Genomic DNA, 19981 nt, shown 5'->3' with positions numbered 1-19981 from the left:
AATTAGAGTTTCTACAACTTGCCCCAAATCACACAATTTACCTCGTTCCCTCTCCAAATCCAGCTAGGCTGAGTGAAAGAAATAATCATTTTAGATAGATGTGGAGAGAAATAAAGGCAAAGCAATACCCAGGGATGATAGAAGGCAGGTAATCTCTAGCTTAGCAAAGGATTTCATATGAATGGGTGTTGATAGTTATATTCAGCTAACTCATCCCACATGGCAAACTTTTGGTTATGTATCCTGGAATTTCTTCTGCTTCTCTACTCTCAAGTGTCTTCCATAAAGTGATGGTTTCTGAACAGTTCTTCTCAGTCCAGATCTTTCTCCTGAGTTCCATAATCCTGCATCCATTGCCCACTGGATTCTCTACCTGGATACTTTACAGGTATCTCCAACTTACCATGTTCAACAAGCCTTACCACTTCAGCTCAGCACTGATACCCCTCCTGTGCTTCCCATCTAGGTGGGTGCCACCATCATCCAATCAGGGAAGCCAGCACCAGCAACTCATCCCCGATCTCTCCTCACATCCAATCCCTTACAATTTCAGTCAGTTCTATCTCCTTAACAGCTCTCCATTCCATCTGCCCATCCCCATCTCCAGCAGCAGTCCATGACTTTTAGCTCAATTATTTCTATACCATAATGGTGGATTTATCTTCCTAACTTAGATCTCCTGGATTCAATATTCTCCACCCCACCCCCCACCTGTGGCCCAATTCTGTCATTCATTCTGCAGCCAGAATGGTCCTTCTCAAATTCAAATCTTATTGGATCACTCTCCTACCTAAAATCTTTCAATGGTGCTCTCTCAATATAGAATAAAGCTTGAAGGAATAACATGAGAGCCTTAAAAATTTGGCCCTCGCTGCAGTTTTTACCCTCATCCTCTGTTGTTCTTCTTACAAACTGTAGCAGACTCCTTTGGTGCCCTGTACATATCCCTTGGCCTCATCACATCCATATTTAGAGACCAACTTCCAGCGAGGAGTGTTGATTTGTACTTCCTTGATGTCCATGCTCTGTCAGGCACACATGGGAAGCCAGAAGAAGGAGGGAACTGACCCCCGGGAGTTGTCCTCAACCATTGACAGGGATTTGTTTATTTTTATTTTTATTTATTTTTTGAGACAGAGTCTTGCTTTGTTGTTCAGGCTGGAGTGCAGTGGTGCAATCTTGGCTCACGGCAACCTCCGCCTCCTGGGTTCAAGCAATTCTTCTGCCTCAGCCTCTTGAGTAGCTGGGATTACAGGCACGTGCCACCACGCCCAGCTAATTTTTTGTATTTTAGTAGAGATGGGGTTTCACCATGTTGGCCAAGATGGTCTCTATTTCCTGGCCTTGCGATCTGCCCATCTTGGCCTCCCAAAGTGCTGGAATTACAGGCATGAACCACTGTACCTGGCCACGACAGGGATTTGGTATATGAAAAACACAGGTCCATTGCCCCATCAGTGGGATAACTCTGAGGCCTATGTTACATACCATTTTCCAAAGATTCCCCACAACACTAAACTCCAGTTGTCCCTCCGGTAGCTTACAGTAGCTGGCTTGATGACATAACCTTCATTGGCTGTGTTCCCTTCCCTCTCTGACTCTCCTGCTCCACCACTGGCATTTTCTTTGACCTCCCCTAAAACACTCTTGGATTTGAATCTTTGTCTCAAGGTCAGCTGCTGTGGAGGTCAACTAAGACACATCCTCATGCTCTGGCATTTCCAGGAGACTTCTAGTACCCCAAGCCCATGATGCATTCTCCCACTTAGAATAGCCATTTGATGTGTGCTCACTCCTTTCTCTCTTTTCCCGGCCAATTTCTACTCATTCTCTACAACTCAAAGTAGCCTCCTCTGGGAAAAATTATCTGAATCTTTCCTATCACAACATTATGCAGCTGAATTAATTCTTTCCATGCTTGGTAGTGCTTTGTACATATTTTAATTTATAATTTTATTTATTTATAATTATGCATCTCAACTAGTGATTCTGTACATATGTGTCTCCTTGACAGGGACTAGTTGCTCTTTAAGTCAAGAATAATTTTCTGTGATCTAGACTACAACTTGCCGTGGGATAAAGTGATCAAAACATTTTGGGAAATAAATGAGTTAACTCTTGGGAGTTAGGGATGCAAAAAGCAGTGACATGATAGTTAAAAGCTCCATGAAAAGGCATTCATTAATTCATTCCTCATATAATTATGGAGTGCCTACTACATATCAGGAACTATTCCAGGCATCTGAGATACAATAGTAGGCAAAACGGAAGTCTTCCTGGTGAAGTGTATGTTATAATACAGGAGATATATAGTAAACCGTAAACACATTAAACTAGTAAATTTTGCTAGTTAGTTAGTGTGGTTAGAAGCTACTAAATCCTCAGAACCAAAAAGCTGAACAGGGCAAGCAAATCAGGGAGTGCTGGTAAGTGGTAGTGACAGGAATGCAGGTTGCAAGTAGAATATAATGGGATCCAGGAATCACAGCAATGTAACTCAAAAGCAGGGTGTGTGCATTACGCTGGAGTTGTTCTGAAAGTTAGTTGACAAGGTTAATTACCAACATGCTGTACAGTAATTTTGCTTTCAGTAGGCTAGACATTTGTGGCTTCAGAGCACAGCAGCCCTATTCTATCTGGACTTGAAATATCCTTAGTTAAAAATGACTGCTATCTTAGACATGTGTTCCCCAGGCTGACTGCCTGCTGTGAATCCAGTTTTTAATGCAAAATGTCTTGCCAGCACTGAAGTTCACTGCCAATTTATTGAAGTTCGTGGAGAGAATGCTATCAGTTGACAAAAACATATTAGAGAGGGTCACTAAGGTTCAGGAAGTAAAGTGTAGGGATAAAATAGACCAAGGACTATGCATCCAAGAAAGCAAAAACATTTTCAACTAAATTCATATCACAGTTGCCCTCAATCCACTTCTCAGCAAAACTACCCAGGCTGGGAAAAAAAAATACTGCATCAGCAATCAGAATTATTCTTCTCTGCCTAATGCACTAATAGTTAATAGAGTGAATTTACTGTTTGAGCATTCTTATAGAAAAAGAACTGCAAAGATTAGAGAGTTAAATGAAATCCAGGAGTATAAGAATGTTTTTAAGAGCAAATGATTTATAAATTAGACGGACAGAGATTCTAAGGGAGATGATGGCTCACTATAACAGGAGGCTCTAAAAATAAAATTCTGAAAATATAAATCACAAAAGGTCTCAATGAGGAAGAAAGTCAAAGGCAAGAGATGCTTAAGGAAACCACCACTTCACAAGAGAATTCTGTGAATTTGGTATTTTAATATTTATAAGGAGGACAGAGCTTTCAGGGTTTCCTGCCAGGAGCACTGGATCACTGCAGAGGACGGAATATTGAGAAGGGCCTCTTCAAACTTCCCAGTGGCTCCTGGAGCACATAATGTGACCCACATTTCTTTACATGGCACCTGGGGTCATTGCAGTCAGACCCCTCTCACACTGTGCCTCAGTCCTGGGCACCTGCTATGGTTTGAGTGTCCCCTCTAAAACTCAGGTTGAAATTTAATTGCTATTGTGATGGTACCAAGAGGAGAGACCTTTAAGAGGTGATTAAGTCATAGGGGGTGGGCTCTGGCCTCATGAATGGACAGTGCCATTACCGTGGGAATGGGTTAGTTATGGTGAGAGTGGGCTCCTGATAAAAAGATGAAGTTAGCCTCCCATTTCCCTCTGACACATGCACACTCTCTTGCCATGTGATGCTTTTTACCATGTTATGACATAGCAAGAAGGCTCTCACCAAATGCGACTGTTTGATCTTAGAATTTCCAGCCTCCAGAATCATGAGCCAAATAAACGTCTATTTTTTATAAGCTACCCAGTCTGTGGTATTCTGTTACAGCATCAGGAAGCAGAATAAGACAGCTCCAAGGCTCCAACAGGGAGAGATTCCTGGCACTTTCCAGGTACTCACACCTCCCTGTCTGTTTCCAGACTTCTGTCTCAAGCTCTACTCTTCCCCTCCTACCTCCTGCCCAGAAGAGTGACCACCCACTCTGTAGAGCATATCTTCTCTAATTGCTTTTCATAGCACAAATTTCTTTTCTTAACACATCAGGGCATTTTCTCCTTCATTTGTCTCCCTTTACTGTAGCATAAAATCGGTAAAGGGAGGAAATGTATTCTCTTTTTCCTTTCATGATACCCCCTATGCTCAGCACAGTACTTAGCACATAGTAAATGTTTAATAAAAGTTTAGTGAGTAAATAAATAGTTAATGAATTAATGCAAGATACACCAAAAGAGTATTGAGGAAGCATTCAACAATTCCGTGGACATGTATTCAGTGAGTTAGTGTGTACCACATGATAATATTCTCATGAGGATATATTATTTCCACTTCACTGATGAAAAAATGGTGGCTCAGAGAGACAACAAATCCAAGTGTGGGAGGCTGAATTAATGTCCCCCAAAGATATCCAAGTCCTCATGCCTGGGACCTGTAAATATTACCTTGTATAGCAAAAGCGATTATGCAGATGTGATTGAGTGAAAGATCTTGAAATGGGAAGATTATCCTGGATTATCAGGGCGGCACAAATATAATCACAAGTGTTCTTAGAAGAGGAAAACAGGAGATTTTACTGCAGAAGAAGGTGATGTAACCTCTCTCACTATACAGTGAGAGATTTAAAGAGGCTACTGCTGGCTTTGAAGATGGAAGGGACCATGAGCCAAAGAATGCTAGGACTGTAGCTCTAGAAGCTGAGAAAGACAAAGGAATGGATTCTCTCCTGAACCTTCTTTCAGTAGGGTGGTCCTACTGAAACCCTGATTGCTGACTACTGACCTCCAAAAGTGTGAGAGCATAAATATGTATTGTTTTAGGGTACCAAATTGTAGTTATGTGTTAGAGCAGCCAAAATAAATCAATACAGCAAGATTCCAACTGCAGTTCAGTATAGGCGAGTCAGCAGGGGCATTGTCTTAGCTCTGGAGCTCTGCCATTACTGTGTAATTTTGGGTGAATTACTTTATCTCTTAGTCTCAGGGCAGAAAGCTATGCGAAACACCATTCTTGCAAAAACAGCAGGCAATAGCCTTGTTTGCACTCTGTGAGGTGGGCTGAGGAGTCATCTTGATGCTCATCTTAGCATTGCCCTAAGGCTATGAGACGCAGTGTCACCACTAGACAGAGGCAGGTGGAGACAATTAGCTGTGCCCCGCCCACCACCCAAATGATCCTACTGCAGCCCTGTCAAGGAGAGTTGCACCTGCAGGCTGGGGAGGGCAGGGGCTGGGTATGGTGCAGGGAAAGGGGCTCTGTCCTCCAGGGTGGGGGTGTTATGGATGCATTCACATGCATCACCCATTTAATCCTCAGCATTGCTGTTGTTAGTAGTTTCTGTTTATAGATGGAAAGTGAGAATTTGAGAGATTTAATACTTTATCCAAGGTTACATGCTAAGCGACTGAGCCAGGACTTGAATCCACATCTTTCTAGTTTCATTACTAAGGTTGCGTAGTTAATATCAGTGTTGGTTATTCTCAAGGTGGGACCAGCGGCAGCAGCATCAATTGAGAATTTATTAGAAATATAAATTCTCAGTTTCCACCTCAGATCTACTGAATTACAAATTCTAAGGTGGGGTGGCAGATGGGAATCTGTGTTTGAATAGCCTGTCCTGGTGGTTCTGGTGTCCACTCAAATCTGGAAGCCATTGCTCTATGCTAGTCGCCTTAGAGTCCTTCGGAAGGACTGTCGCCATCTCAGCCCAGGCTTAGGCTGCTCGCTACTCTGAGATATTGCTTAGCACCAGCAGTAGAAAGTTCAATGTGCAGAGTGCAAGGATATTTCCAGACTTGCTATCTGGAAGGGTGGGTATAGTGTATATCCTCCTGGTGGAGGGTTTAGGAGGGAGGCGAAGGAGGGACCCAGCACAGAGTCAGGAATTCTACCAACTTCCTGGAGAGTGACTGACAGGAAACGTTCAGTAAGACATGCTAAACGTCATCTTTATTCTATTTCAGAATTGTCTGATAACTGAGACAACAAAAGGAGACCGATGTCTCTGTTGACAACCATTAGATTAAGCTGTAGGTGTAAAGCGCCTGCCTGTATCTGGAATTCTCCGTGTTAGACATGGTCCCTACGTTCCTTGGAGCTTGTAAGACAGGGAGACTAAACTTCAGTGATGGGAGCCCAGAGAACACGTATCACAGAATGGTGGGTCATGAGTTAGATTTTGGAGGAGAGTTTCAGGCCTCCACATTCTGTTGCCCTCATGAAGGATTTGTGAGCTTGGGCATTGCTGGGTGATGTATCTGTTCATCAGTTCTTTTTCTGGCACAGACATCTGAGGTCAAATTGCCCCAACCCACCCTTGAGGGCCCTCTATGGTCTGGGAATGTCTCGCCACCTCTTCTGGCTGTGTTCCGTGGGAACAGCATATGTGGCTCTTCATTCTCCAGCTCTGGGTCACTGTGTTTCATGCCTACAGAGCTGGAAGTGGGAAGTGAAGGGCTGAGTATGAAAGGGACAGTGAGGGCTAACCTAGTCATGAGACAGCTGCATACTGAGCTTTATGTATTTTGGTGGAGAAAAAAATTTGTAGATGAAATCTTTCTAGGCAACAAACCTAAAGAAATGATAGATATCGTGAGAGGGTAGAAAGACAATTTTTCAGCTTTTGGTTCTTAGGTAACTCCTTAGACTTGTAGCATATTTTGAGATGTCCCCTTTGCTAAACCAACTTCTGGTTTCTCCTCCTGTGCTCAGCTCCTTCCAGCATAGTTTGTGACACATGCACAAAGAGTGTAGCAACTCAGTAGTGATCCAGCCAGTGAACTGATGTTTTCGATCTGACATAATTTAATTCTTGCCCTCCCTGCCACCAAGTGGGAGTCAAACCAAAACAAGCACCAACAGCTTATCTGTGGTTCCTCTTCAACTGTGCCACAGTATTTTCATTCATTCATTTGTTCATTAAAATACTGTTCACTGAGCCAGCATTTGTGCCAGTAACTATGCTAAATGTGAGGATGCAATGATGAGAAAAAGCAAATGAACTTCTGCCTTCATGCTTAGAGTCTGGAGTGGAACTCAGGTATCCATCAAAGAAGCACAACGCAATTGTGGACCTGTGATTCCAGTACTCTAGCCTTAGGCAACCATGTCTGCAAGGGAGGCTTGGCCACTGGAACAGACTGAAGAAAGGCCAGAGTAGATGAAGGGGAGGCAGGAGAGAGGAGAGAGAAAGAAGGGGCCGGGGAGGGAGGAGACGGAGGAGATGGAAGAGAGGGAGGAGAGAGGGAGAGAAAAAAAATTGAGATGGGTCAAAGGGGTATCAGACTTTGCAGGACATGTTAATGGATCCTGTATTTACCCATATAGCCACAGGTTTTAGCAGGAGAGCATTGTGATTAGATTTGCATTTTGAAAAGTCACTTTAGCATCTTTGTGGGACTGGAGAAGATTTGCAGAGTGCTTCCGGCCAGTGATGATGGTAGCTAACCTAGGATGGTCATGGTGGGGGTAGAGGGAAGAGGACAGACTCAGGAGATATTCACGAGGTAAATTAACTAGCTGGGTGTTGGACTGAACATAAGTGGAGGGAGAGGGATCAACAATGGCTGAAAAAACTAAGTAATACTAGTAACCAACATGTTTTATGCCTCATCCTTTTACGCACTGTCTTAAGTGCTTTTATGTGTTGTCATTTAATCCTCAGAATGTTCCTGGAGGAGAGGTAGGATAACCATCATCCAAATGGGGAAGCAGAGGCACAGAGAAGTTAAATGTGTTCCCTAAGATCACACAGCTAGTAAATGACAGAGCCAAGATTTGAACCCAGGCAGCTTCTCTTCAGATTCTGTGGTGGTAACTATGACACTGAACCATCTCTTGAAAAGATCAACTTGGGATCTGGCCAGAGGACATACTGTGATTGAGCAGGCCTGGTCTTGGTGCAGTAGTTCCTACTGCTGCCATCACAAGTTACTCTAAACTTTGTGGCTTAAAAAAGTACCCATTCACTCACTCACTTCTATAGGTCAGAGATCTGGGCACAGTGCAGCTCAGCTCATTCTTTGCTCTGAGTTTTACAGGATTGAAATCAAGGTGTCAGGCTGCATTCTTTCTGGAGGCTCTGGGCATGAGTCTGCTCCAAGTTTCTCGGCTGTGGTTCTCATGCCTTGAATCTCTGACTTTGCCTTTTGCCTCTTTGGCCTTCTACCACATCTCTGGGATCCTTTCTGTCTCAGGCCTATCTGGAAAATTCAGGCTGATCTCTCTACTTGGAGTTCATTTGATATTAACCTTTAATTTTTTCTGGAAAATCCCTTGACAACAATGAATACCCAGGGAATGAGAGTTCAAGTTTAGAATTCTGCTGTCACACTAGCCAATTCCTGGCTGCTATTGCTGCTGCTGGTCCACACTTTTAGTGGCAAAGTTCTAAAGCACTGGCCTTAATGAGTTTGTGCCAATGATTTTGCCTGTGTATTAGGATCAGTGATGGAAACTCTGTGAAGTCTCCTGCTATTCTTCTCACTTTACATGGAATAGAAGGGCTGGAAGGTTCACAGGGACAATGCTGAAGGGGAAACTGAGGTATAGACACTATATCTCAGTATAGAGAGCTATACTGAAGCTTTATAGCATTCAGACTAGGACTTAGTTGTCCTGATATTGGGATCAGGGCTATTCCTTTTCAGTCATTTGCTCAGTTTTTCATTTAATTTCCTCCATTTTTTCATTTATTATTGTTCATTTATTTTTTTCAACTATGCGTAACAGAATTATCAAGCACTTTCTCTATGAGATGATTTACTAGGTTCACAAAATATAAGGCATTTATAGACTTTGCCCTCATCAAACAAACTTTATAGGGAGAATAAGTCAAACAAATATTCCCATAAGTAACTAGACATTTATCATGAAATTAATAGAAAAGTAGAGGCTTCCAAGAAAGCTTATACTAAGGACATCTAACTTTGTCTGTTAAGGATCAGGAATCAAAGAGGTGCATTTTAACTGAGGCCCAGGTAATAAATGTTAGCCAGGTATAGATGATCTGGGTGGGATAGCATTAAAGTAGGGGGAATAACATATGGGATTATTCTAGGGTGTGGGGCAGGATGGAAGAATCAGGGAAAGTAATCATGGCAAGAAAATGCTTGAGGAAGAGGAGAATGTCCATGAGATAAGTTTAGACAGGTGAGGTGGACCAGATTGACCCTGGCCTTCAAGGCCATGGAGATAAATTTCAATTTTATCCTAGGGAAATGGGAAGTCACAGGAGAGTAGAGGCTCATGCTGAGCTTTGAATTTTAAAAAAGAGCATTCTGGCTGTTGTGGAAAATGGAATAGGAGATGAAGATGAAGACATATGGCTGTGGACACATGCAGTATGTTCAGGGAGGCTAATTAGGAGATAGTGCAATAGCCCACGTGAGATGTAGTTTAATCCAAGGTGTTAGTGTAGAATAGGGGCAGACGAGGTGAAGAACAGAAAGTGAGTGTGGAAGATTTTGGAGGTGGAATTGGCTTGACTTGGTAATGGATCAGATGTGGGAGTGATGCAGGGGACAGTCAAGATGACTTCTGGTTTATGCTCTATTTGTGACTCTTCTCATAACATACAACAATTAAACATTGTATTCCTACATATAATAAAAAGCCTTACTTTTTTGATAGTTTAGCTTTTATTATATTGCACCCATTATGATTGTAGTGGCAAGAATCCTGTTTAATATCACCCAGAAAGAATATATGTCTCACCAGATTTGTCAAAGGAGCTCACAGAATTTGTATTATGTGGTAACTTTCAGCATGCTAATGTTTCTTCTGATTTCCCAGAATCTCCATTTTATTTCTTTCCCATTTCAAGTAGGGCTAGAGAAACAAACAATAGTCTCTTGACAAAGAAATTATGAAAGGAGGCATCATATCATCATAAGCTCATTTATTTGTAACAGCCAATGCCTCATTTACCTTAGGTCTATTTTGAATTTGTCCACATGGCCCATTGATTGTTACTAGCTCTCATGATCAAATATTGACCTCTGCCTTGTCCACACAAAGCATGATGTGGCCACAGTGTGTACTCCTGGGTGGACATTGATAACATGCATCTGGGACCTGACAGCATCAGCTAAAATATAGAAACCCATCGCATACTCCACAATCATGGCTGAAGCTTGTTTTGATGGAATCCTCCTTGGCTCTTGTATTTCTCCTTGTGGATGCTCTGATATCAGATTGTCTGGGTTTAAATTAATCCCAGACCTTCTATCTACCACTGGAGTAGCTTAGACATTTATCTCATCTGCCTCCTTGTTTATATAAAGGAGATAGAATTAGGCTATTGGAAGTATTGAATGAAATAACCCATATGAAGTATTTAGCTCAGCACATAGGAAGAATTCCGCATAGGTGGGTTATTGTTTTCATTGTTAGGGAAGGGAAGTGATAGCACGTCGTGCTTTTTCCTTTTGCTCTTCTTTGATGATGACAGTTTAGATGACTAAGGGGTCTTGTCTTAGGAGAAAAAGATGGTACTGAGCAGGCTTATGGTCCCAAGTCCAGTTTTGCAAACAGGCCTTGCCAAGCTGTTGCTCTGACTCTGGCCATCACAGTGAACAGAAGCTGTGGGCTACTGCCTCTCATGTGAGCTCATCTGACAGCTGAGCTCCGCTCAGCACCCTGTCCTTTCATTCAACTGGCTCAATAAGCCGTCAGTGCCTGGAGACTGTGCAAATCCAGCCTCCTCAGCATTCTGTCTGAATGAATGCTCCTCAAATATGTTGGCAGGAGGCCAAGAGTTGACTTGATGGGGTCCTTGAGCAAGTCAATTAGCCTCTCTGAAAAGAGGGTTGATGACAAGAAGGTGGAGGAAGGGCAACAGTCCAGCAAAGGTCCTCTACCGGTTGACCCTACTCGTCTCTCCATCCTTTCTCCTGAGCTGCCTGCTCATCCCCTGCCTGGGCCTCCATGTGATTGCTGTCCACAAGCCCTTTAAGTGGCTTTGTGCCTTCGCACAGGTTCTTTCTCTCAAATATCCTTCTTAAACATCATAACTACCTTTGATTTGTAATTTCTTGCTTATCCTTCAAGGCTCAGGTCACATGTCACGTCTCTCGGATGTTTTCTTATTCATTCATTCCATGAATATTTCTTAAGTAAGGCATGTGCTGGATGTGTAAGCTACAGATGTGAACAAGACAAAGTACCAGCTGTCATGGGGCTGGCTGGCAATAAGTAACGAACCACGAAATATCATGTGGTGGTAAGTGCTATAGAATGTCAAAACAAGATGGGCAGTGTGGGGTCAGTTGTAGAATAACTGCTCAGAGAACTTATTTTGGAACTGAGACCTGTGTGATGAGAAGCCAGCCATGTGAAGAGCAAGCGTCTTGGGTCCCAAACAAGCTGGTTTTGTTTGAAGGATGAAAAGAAAGTTGGCATGACTAGAACATGTGAGGGTATGGGAGATGCGGTATGAGGTGAGATCACAAAGACCTCAGGTAAGGAGTTCAGATTTTATGTTCAGTAAACAGAGAGATGAAATCTGATTTTCCATTTGTAATGGCACTATTTCCTGTAGAGAACTGATTAGGGAAGGGAGAGAAAAGAAAGGAGAGGGAGAAGCCCAGGAGCTAGTTTGAAAGCTCTTGCAGCAGTCTGGGATGGCGACAATGGTGTTTTGGCCACAGTTACAGCTATGGAGTAGGTGGCAGTAGACCATTTAGAGATATATTTGGAAATACAGTGAATGCCATTTGCTGAGATGGGAGAGATCTGGTGGTAAAGATGGTCAGGGGGTTGGAGTGTCTGAAGTCTATTTTGGACATGTTAATTTTGAGATGCCTATTAGATAGCTGAAGGGAAATGTCAAGTAGTTAATTGAATCTACAGGTGTGAATCTTGAGGGAAGAGATCAGGAATCTATATATGTCTTAAGAGTCATCAGCATACAGATGGTATTTAAAGCCATGAGATTGACAAAGATCTCCTTGGAGAGAGTGTGGAAGGCAAAGGGAAGAAGAGAGGATAATATCCAGAAAGACATCCATATACTGCAGTCCTGTACACTACCCTTCCACGCCCACCCCAGTGACCTCCCTGACCACCACCAAGGATAGAGCACATCTCTCTCCTCTCCTCTCTTCTATTTCCTAGACAGTGAATAGTGACTTCCTTTCTCCTTTGGAGGGCTCTGTTAAGATTCTCAGAATCCTAGATTCTTCCACCTCTGCAGGTCTCACATTATATCAAACATTAAAATTCACCTTTATTCTACATTAACATTAATTACAGTCATATACCATGTAATGACACTTTGGTCAATAAGACTATATACATGAAAGTGGTCCCATAAGATTATACCATATATTTCCCATACCTTTCCTGTGTTTAGACACACAAGCACTTACCATTTTGTTACAATTGCCGGTAGTATTCAGTACAGTAACATGCTGTACAGGTTTGTAGCCTAGGAGCACTAAGTTATCCTGTATAGCTGAGGTGGGTAGTAGGCTGTGCCATCTAGGTTTGTGTAAGTATGCTCTATGACGTTTGCATGATGACAAAATCACCTAAGGACACATTTCTCAGACATATCCCTGCTGTTAAGTGACAATGACTGTATGCATAATTCCTTAGTTGCAGTGGACTAGTTTGACATGTTCCACTTTGTAGATATTTAATAAAGATATTTGATTTTGATATTTGCAATCTTATTTGTGCATTTTAGAGTCAACTCTATTTTTAAGGTTTCATGCTATTTTTGGATGTCCTTGGGAAGCTTGCAGTGCAAGGGCATGGAAACTTAGCACATGATAAGTGAAGTGAGCTTGTTCCCTTGACTCCTGACAATATTTTATACCCTTTAACGGCACAAACAGATTCACATTATAACCACGTGTTTTATATCTGTGTGTCTGTTTCCCTCATTAGACTCTAAGTTTGAAGAGGGTAAGAGACACCTTGGAACCTAGTTTGTGGCAGGAACTCAATATTTATTTATGGAAGCAATTCTTTTGGAAGGAGAAAAAGCCAAGTCCAGGGACCCAGTGTGCTTTCTATCTTCAGTTGAGAAAAGGCTCTTACCCTCTGCTTTGCAACATATGTAATGTGGACTTGCTTTTCTCCAGCACTCTTAAAAAGGAATCGGTGTTGTCCAGAATGTTGAAGCTGTGGGCTTGAGTCCCAGCCACACCCCTTATTAGCTGTGCATCTTGCATCAGAAAATCAATGTCTATCGGCCTGATTTTTGTGTGGGTCAAATTAAATAAATACATTTTAGTAAAACTCTGTGAAGCTTAAAACACTGTATTTTAAAAATAATGTACTGTTTTCTAAAATGAAAAAAAAAAAAAAGTTCTTATAACTCAGGCCTCAGGGAATGTTTCTGGAATTTTCTAGAAAGTAGGATACAAAATTTATCTTTTGTTGCCTGACACCTGGCCCTAAAAAAACCCACAACTCAATCCAAACAATGGTCCGTTAGAGAGAAGGCCTTGTAAGAAAGACCTTTGGTAATAAGCCAGTCAAACTGTCCCTGTAAGTCCCTTGGAAGTAGAGAATGGGGAGTGCTGGCTGTCTCAGGTCACATTCTGGTCTGCCGAAACTTAGTGATGCTACATAACTGCATCTTCATTGCTCAAGAACTGAATCTGGACCTGATCTTCACCTCTTGTGATGAAGAGGAGACAGGATTATACAGATTGTAGCCCCATTTCTAGGCGCCAAATAGTTCTAATGAGCTACAATTAAGTTAAGTCTACCTTGACTATGCCCTGCTAAATATGTCAAAGGCTCTAAAGTATTCTGCTGAGAACTTCAGATTTTATGAGTCGACAACAAAAATAACATTTGGAAATGGATGTTGACCAGAGGAGAGAAGCAGATCTCTGCCATCTACATGTATTGGGTACAGGGCCTGCCTGGGCCAGGTGAGGTCACGGTGCAGCTGGCTTCTGTTCCACCTCTGCCGTCTTGTGCTAGAGGATGGGAGGAGGGGGTATTAAATTGGCTGGGCCGTAGTTTAAAATTGCCTCCAATATGCAATTTCTATTCAACACACTGCTGTCTCCCATTGCTCTCTTTGTGCAAGGCTGAATGGTAATATGGAAGCTGTTAAGAATGAATGCCTATTTTATATTTTAGTTGCATGACATTCTTTTTACATGAGGGGTGTATGCTATGTATTCATTTCTATACTCAGATATGCTGCAAGTATTGACCACTTTGATTGAGAAATTTCAATTTGGTAGTTCTATAGCAGTCACCTCCCCTTCTTCACCAAATACTCAGTTTGTAAGGTCTTCAAAAATGAAGTGTAGATTATTTAATGGAAAATAATGATTCTGGTAGAAGAAATCACAGTGACAAGCCTCTTGATAACTAGAGTGGACAGTGAGTGATAATTAGTGATTTTCCATGGATGTGGGGGTTGAGAATGGGCGCACTATCCTCCTTCTACAAAGTGTACACATGTAGATTTTTCTGGACAAATCCACCCAATTTTGAATCACTGTTCTTTGTAGCAATAGATAATTAGATTAAAACCATGAAAACATCTTACTTCCCTAAGCATCTTGTATGCAGCAACTTCATTGGTAATGTTCTTCCCCCTCTCTTTCCATCTGCCTGGGTAATACTCCTTTATGCTTCAGAGACCAATTCTAGCTCCACCTGCTCTAGGAAACTTGACCTGACCAGTCCAATTCAAAGGAATCTCTGCCTGTTCCAAACTTAACAACTCAGTGTACCACTCATTTGAGATTTGGCATGTACTACTTCCTGTGAATTGTCTTCATGTTAAATTTTATTATTATGAGTCTGGGTATGGAATTTCAATTTGTTTCAAGTCTATGTGGCTCAGTTTTCTCACGTGTAAACAGAGGATAATATATTCACCTCTAGAGTCCTTCTGAAAATTGAGAGAGAATATATTTACATCAGTATGTATATACATATATTCTCAGATTGCGTAGTACATAGTAAGTGATCAATAAAATTAATTTCTCTCCATCCCCACAATGGGACTTCAAAGCAGAAACCTTGTTGTATCTCTAGATCTTTAAACCTAGTTGGAGCTCAATTTGTTTGTGGCTTTGGCTGATTTATCATTTCTTTTCCCCAAAAGGCAGAGAACTGAATCTTTAAGACTAGTAATTGCATTTCAGGCATGGTTCAGAAAGATCTATACTCCACTGCTGTTTTTAGCTAGCTTGTTCAGTCCCACCCCATGGTATGTACTGGAGATTTATTTTAGACAAAATCATCTTCTAGAAAAAATCATCTTCCAGACAAAATCATCTGCAGACATCCAGCCAATGTCAACAAATTGAAGTCACCTTCTCCTTTAACAGCTTTTACACTGCCTACCTCCTAGTCCCCAGCCACGGCCCTCACCCCTATGGCACATAATAGTCGGTGTGTTGTGCTTTAGAGGAAGAGCGGGACCAGGTGGGCCCTATTCTGGGGACCAGCATCTGTATAATCTGAGAGAAATGATGCCAAATTTTATAGATTTTTTTCACAGCCTTGCTTTCTAAAAATGGGATTTAACACAAATTCATGACCAATTCTAACCCATTCCTTTCTTATACTGCTGTTTCTCACTCCCTCTCAATTCCCTCCTCTGCTCACTCTTTCTTTTCCAACTTTATTTAGATGTTTCATGCATCTCCACCCTTTCCTTTATATTCTACCAGCTTCTAGGTAGAAACAGGGAAGTTTCTCATGACCTTACTCTTTCAGAGAAGTTTATACATGGGTATGAACAGATCAAATAAACAGGAACTTAGGTTAATTTAATAGAAAAAATAAAATATGGAATAACATTGATTTTGGCCAGTATCAATTACAACCATTCTACTATATTTTACAAAAAAACAACTGAACATTTTACACATGTACAGTATTTTTCAGTAAAAGTGGATTTGGATTTAACAATGGGTCACTAGTTAAAAATCAAAAGACAAAAGAAAAACAGAAATAGGACTTTTGTCTCTAGAAGGTTAGAGCATTTGTTGAGTCTCCAAACTTTGTACTATCCATTACATATATCTCATTATGAATATATATATATATATATATATATATATATTTGTACATAATATATAACATTAACTTAAACTTTGAAAGCATTATGTTCTAGTTAATAATGTTATGTAGATAAATGAGGCAGTAACACACTAGTAGTTAAACCAGGATTTCCTTGACGTGCACCTGCATGGTCAGTGGGAAATGGAATGCACACGGGTAGACCCCAGTGAATTTTGTTGTCATGTTGATGGTTATTTGTCTAAGAAAACAAACATCACTCTTATCTTTCCTATCACAGTAACCTTGTGCCTCAAATAGTATGGGCTGGTTGAGTTATACAGATTCCTTTGCGGGCAAATCCGGTTTTGCCATCTGCTTGACCTTGCTTTGGTCTTGTGCTTGCATTTGTCATTTAAGACTGTACCTTTAAATGTAAAACTATATGGTGTGCCCAGGATTAAATATCATTTTTGTGTGTGTGTGTCAGAAGGGCCTGCAGTGTTATAAAGGGGAAAGCTGCTTAGCAAAATCAGTTGGTTCCCTAGTTACTTATGAATCATTATGTGATTCCATAAAATTACAATGCTAAGAAGGTCATCAGACTATTTACTTATTATTCACCTTGGATTGTAAGTTCTCTTTGATGTCTAGAAATATTTTCAAGATAGGCTTTTTATTAGCTTGCTATTTGGATGGGGACCTTAGCAACCACTTCCCAGCTCTTTCTAAGGATAGTCTATATTGATACCCTTCCTCTTCTCAGCTGTGACTCCAGCAGCGTCTTGGAAGTGAGGCTCTCAGAAGCATGAAGCCTGCAAGATGGCTGGTCACTCCTAAAGCAAATGAGGTTACCAATGAAGCTTTGATATGAAGAAACTTGTTATCAGTCTATCTATCTCCCCTAAACAGAGAAACTGTCAAAAGATCTATAAGGTTTCATCGTTTCTGGCCACTAATCCAAACAGTTTTCTCATAATTCAGTCTTCTAGTTTCCATGAAGCGTTTAGAGAGTTATAAAAAAACAGTGAAAATATTTCTTAAACAAAAAACAGATGATCTCAACATTCGGTGGACAGGTATGTAATAGTATGCATAGTTACAGAGGGACAGAGGAGTGGGGAAATAAGAGAACTAGAAGGCTACAATCATGCCGCCCATATTCAATTTCCAGTTTTATTTTCTTAAAATGACAAAATGAAAAAACTTCTAATAAGCACCATTGAAAAACGTTGCCTGGCCAACATGGGCATGAGTTTAAATATTATTTAAATAAATTTCATTTCTTAAAAATACAGGACCTCTTAGAAACTTTTGACCCCAGGAAGAAATTTCCTGCATCATATCCAAAATGCTTCCCACCACGACAAATGGAATTTCTGATGGCCTTGACAAAAATGGGGATAATGGCTAGATAGCACCAAGAGATTGTGCAGGGTCTACAAAGTTAACAATCTGAATTTCAGGGAAGCTGGATCAGCCTCAGCTCTTCTATGTACTTCTGCATTCTGTCCATCTGTCCATCACTAATTTGACTATACAGAGCAATCCCATTTGGCAAACTGTGTGTAAAATAACCCACTCTACAATGGAAAAGCCAGTAGCAGCAAGTCTATTTGATGAAACCAGTGGAGCAGACTTATCAAGTGAGTAAAATGCAAAAAACCAGTATATAATGCATGAAGTAAATGATGTGTGGAGAGTATCAATGTTTCACTGTGAAATACCAAGACAAACGACACTGAACACAACTCTGTAGGATGTTCCTAATGCCCTCAGGTCCAGTTTTCTGTCATTTCCCCCAGTGGTGGTCTCAAGCATGCAAGAGCTTTCTTTTTCATTTTTGTCTATGTATGCTCTTGCGATGTTTTGGAAAGGTATTTTTAGGAGTCTCAAAGGGGAAACAAGCAAGTCAATGCAAAAGGGAAAAAAACGGACCTTCAAAACCAGGGCAGGAAATCAAATCATTACTTTAACGTCAAATTTTGGCATCAAATGCTTTGGTCATACAATACTGTCTCTGTGGTTCTGGCTGTTTAGCACTAAACACCCAGTTATAAAAGGTAGGCTTGTTGTAGGTTTATTTTTTTTTTTCCATTTAAGTTCTGACAAAACAGTTCACCATCTCCCTGCACAAACTTGAGAGAGAAAGAAAGAGAGAGCAAGAAAGAGAGAGGTGGCTTGCTTTTTTTTTTTTTTTTGGCTTGTTTTTTTTCTTTTTAATAATATGGAATAATCTATAAGTCTACAGGAACAAAGAAATCTAAGATGGCTGCTCAGCCTTGAAATGTACATGTTTTGCAGCAAAGTTGTTGAAGAACCTTCCGTTGGCACAGATTGTTCTTTTTCACAAGCATACAGAAGCCTCCTTCCGCCCAGGACTCTTCCGTTGCTTTCCCAGAAGTCAGCAAGAGAAAGGGGGAGTTGAAGACAAGAGCAGCATGATGTACACACGGAAGAAGGTTGTGATTGGCCAGAGAGGCAGATTTGGGGGATTGGAAGAGGTCATTCAGGAGTAGTCAACAGGAGGAAATGTGGTCCACCCAAAGTGATTTCAGTCAACAGCATTGTTTTCAAGGAGAGACATTGCAGTCCAATGGTAAATGTGATTGGTATCCATTTGTGAAAGGAAAAAAAAACACAAAGATTAGAAAAAGAATAAATTAGAAATCAATAACACAAGCATGAAATTTTTCTTCTTTGAATTACCTAGAGCAGGGAGTATACAGTCATTTATACCATATTTCATTGAATCTAAGACAAAATTTAAGATGCATCATCATTTTAAGTAACACAAAGGAAAAGATACTTCATATTAAACTCTGACACAGTATTTTATCAGTTAGGATTTTAATTTTATACTTATTAAAAGTTATTTGTTATGTTTACGTAACATTGTTTTGTTTCCATGCTTATGCAAGAATCTTTGCTTTGAATATTGAACAATAGTTTAGTTTTCTGAAGCTCTTTAGAACTGCCATTAAATTCAACACAAGAAGTAGACAGTGCCTAACTCAGCTGAACAGATATCTCTGCAGCCAAGTCTCATATCTGGGCAGTAACACTGGTATCACATCAGTTTTCTGGTCAAAAGCAGTTGTAAACTGCCACAAATTACATAAATATTACAACAGTTTTCTGGTCAAAAGCAGTTGTAAACTGCCACAAATTATAAGATGCATCTAATTTCAGAGATGTTAAAATGTAAAAAAATACATGTCTTAGAATCACAGAAATATGACAGTTGTTGAAAGAGAATAAATAAAGCATCCTTAAATGGAGCTGCCATGTGATTTCAAAAGCCTGGTGAGCCATCAATGATCTCATTCTGTAACTGACCTGAAAATGGGCTGACTGCAGATATGATTCTTCATTTCCCACTTCTGCTCACAATCCTAACACTCCACTTTGAGCAAAGTGCCATTTGACATAATGTGCCCCGTGCTCACCATGATTTAGGGGAAGTAGTTAAACCATCGCAACTCTTGAAATGCTACCAGGTGCTATTGGTGAACATTTCAAGTTACAATGGATTTCCTACATCATTTTTTTTTTTTTGGACAGTCTTGCTCTGTTTCCCCGGCTGGAATACAGTGATACGATCTCTGCTCACTGCAACCTCCATCTCCAGGGTTCAAGTGATTCTCATGCTTCAGCTACCCAAGAAGCTGGGATTACAAGTGCGTACCACCATGCCCAGCTAATATTTGTATTTTTAGTAGAGATGGGGTTTCACCACGTTGCTCAGGCTGGTCTCGAACTCCTGGCCTCAAGTGATCCACCCACCTTGGCCTCCCCAAGTGCTGGTATTACAGGTGTGAGCTACCACGTCCAGTCCAATCACTTCCATCTGCCTGAATTTTCTGTTACTAACTTACAAAAATTTCTGGTTGTATTCAGAAATAGGGGAACCATGTTTTTAAGTAAAGGAGGCACTTGCTGGTAACT

General features: G+C 40.9%; 1 protein-coding gene across 3 annotated transcripts in view; it reads right to left on the bottom strand.

Annotated features, from left to right (window-relative positions):
• The window catches only part of PCSK5 (proprotein convertase subtilisin/kexin type 5), a 461778-nt gene that overhangs the window by 141247 nt on the left and 300550 nt on the right, over positions 1–19981 (bottom strand). Inside the window, exon 21 of one of the 3 annotated variants that reach the window (XM_017543248.2) lies at positions 15781–18425. The exons of 1 other annotated variant lie outside the window; for it this stretch is intronic. In XM_017543248.2, the coding sequence (XP_017398737.1) occupies positions 18310–18425 (116 nt within the window). In that variant the 3' untranslated portion in view covers positions 15781–18309. Of the gene's footprint in view, positions 1–15780; positions 18426–19981 lie in introns of those variants that run through there. One more of the 3 variants, XM_037743743.1, reaches the window with a different exon arrangement.

The sequence above is a fragment of the Cebus imitator genome, unplaced genomic scaffold, assembly GCF_001604975.1.
Source record: "Cebus imitator isolate Cc_AM_T3 unplaced genomic scaffold, Cebus_imitator-1.0 Scaffold150, whole genome shotgun sequence".
NCBI classification, from domain to species: domain Eukaryota; kingdom Metazoa; phylum Chordata; class Mammalia; order Primates; family Cebidae; genus Cebus; species Cebus imitator.
The sequence above is the reverse complement of the archived record's forward strand: the minus strand, read 5'-3'. Positions and strand labels throughout refer to the sequence as shown.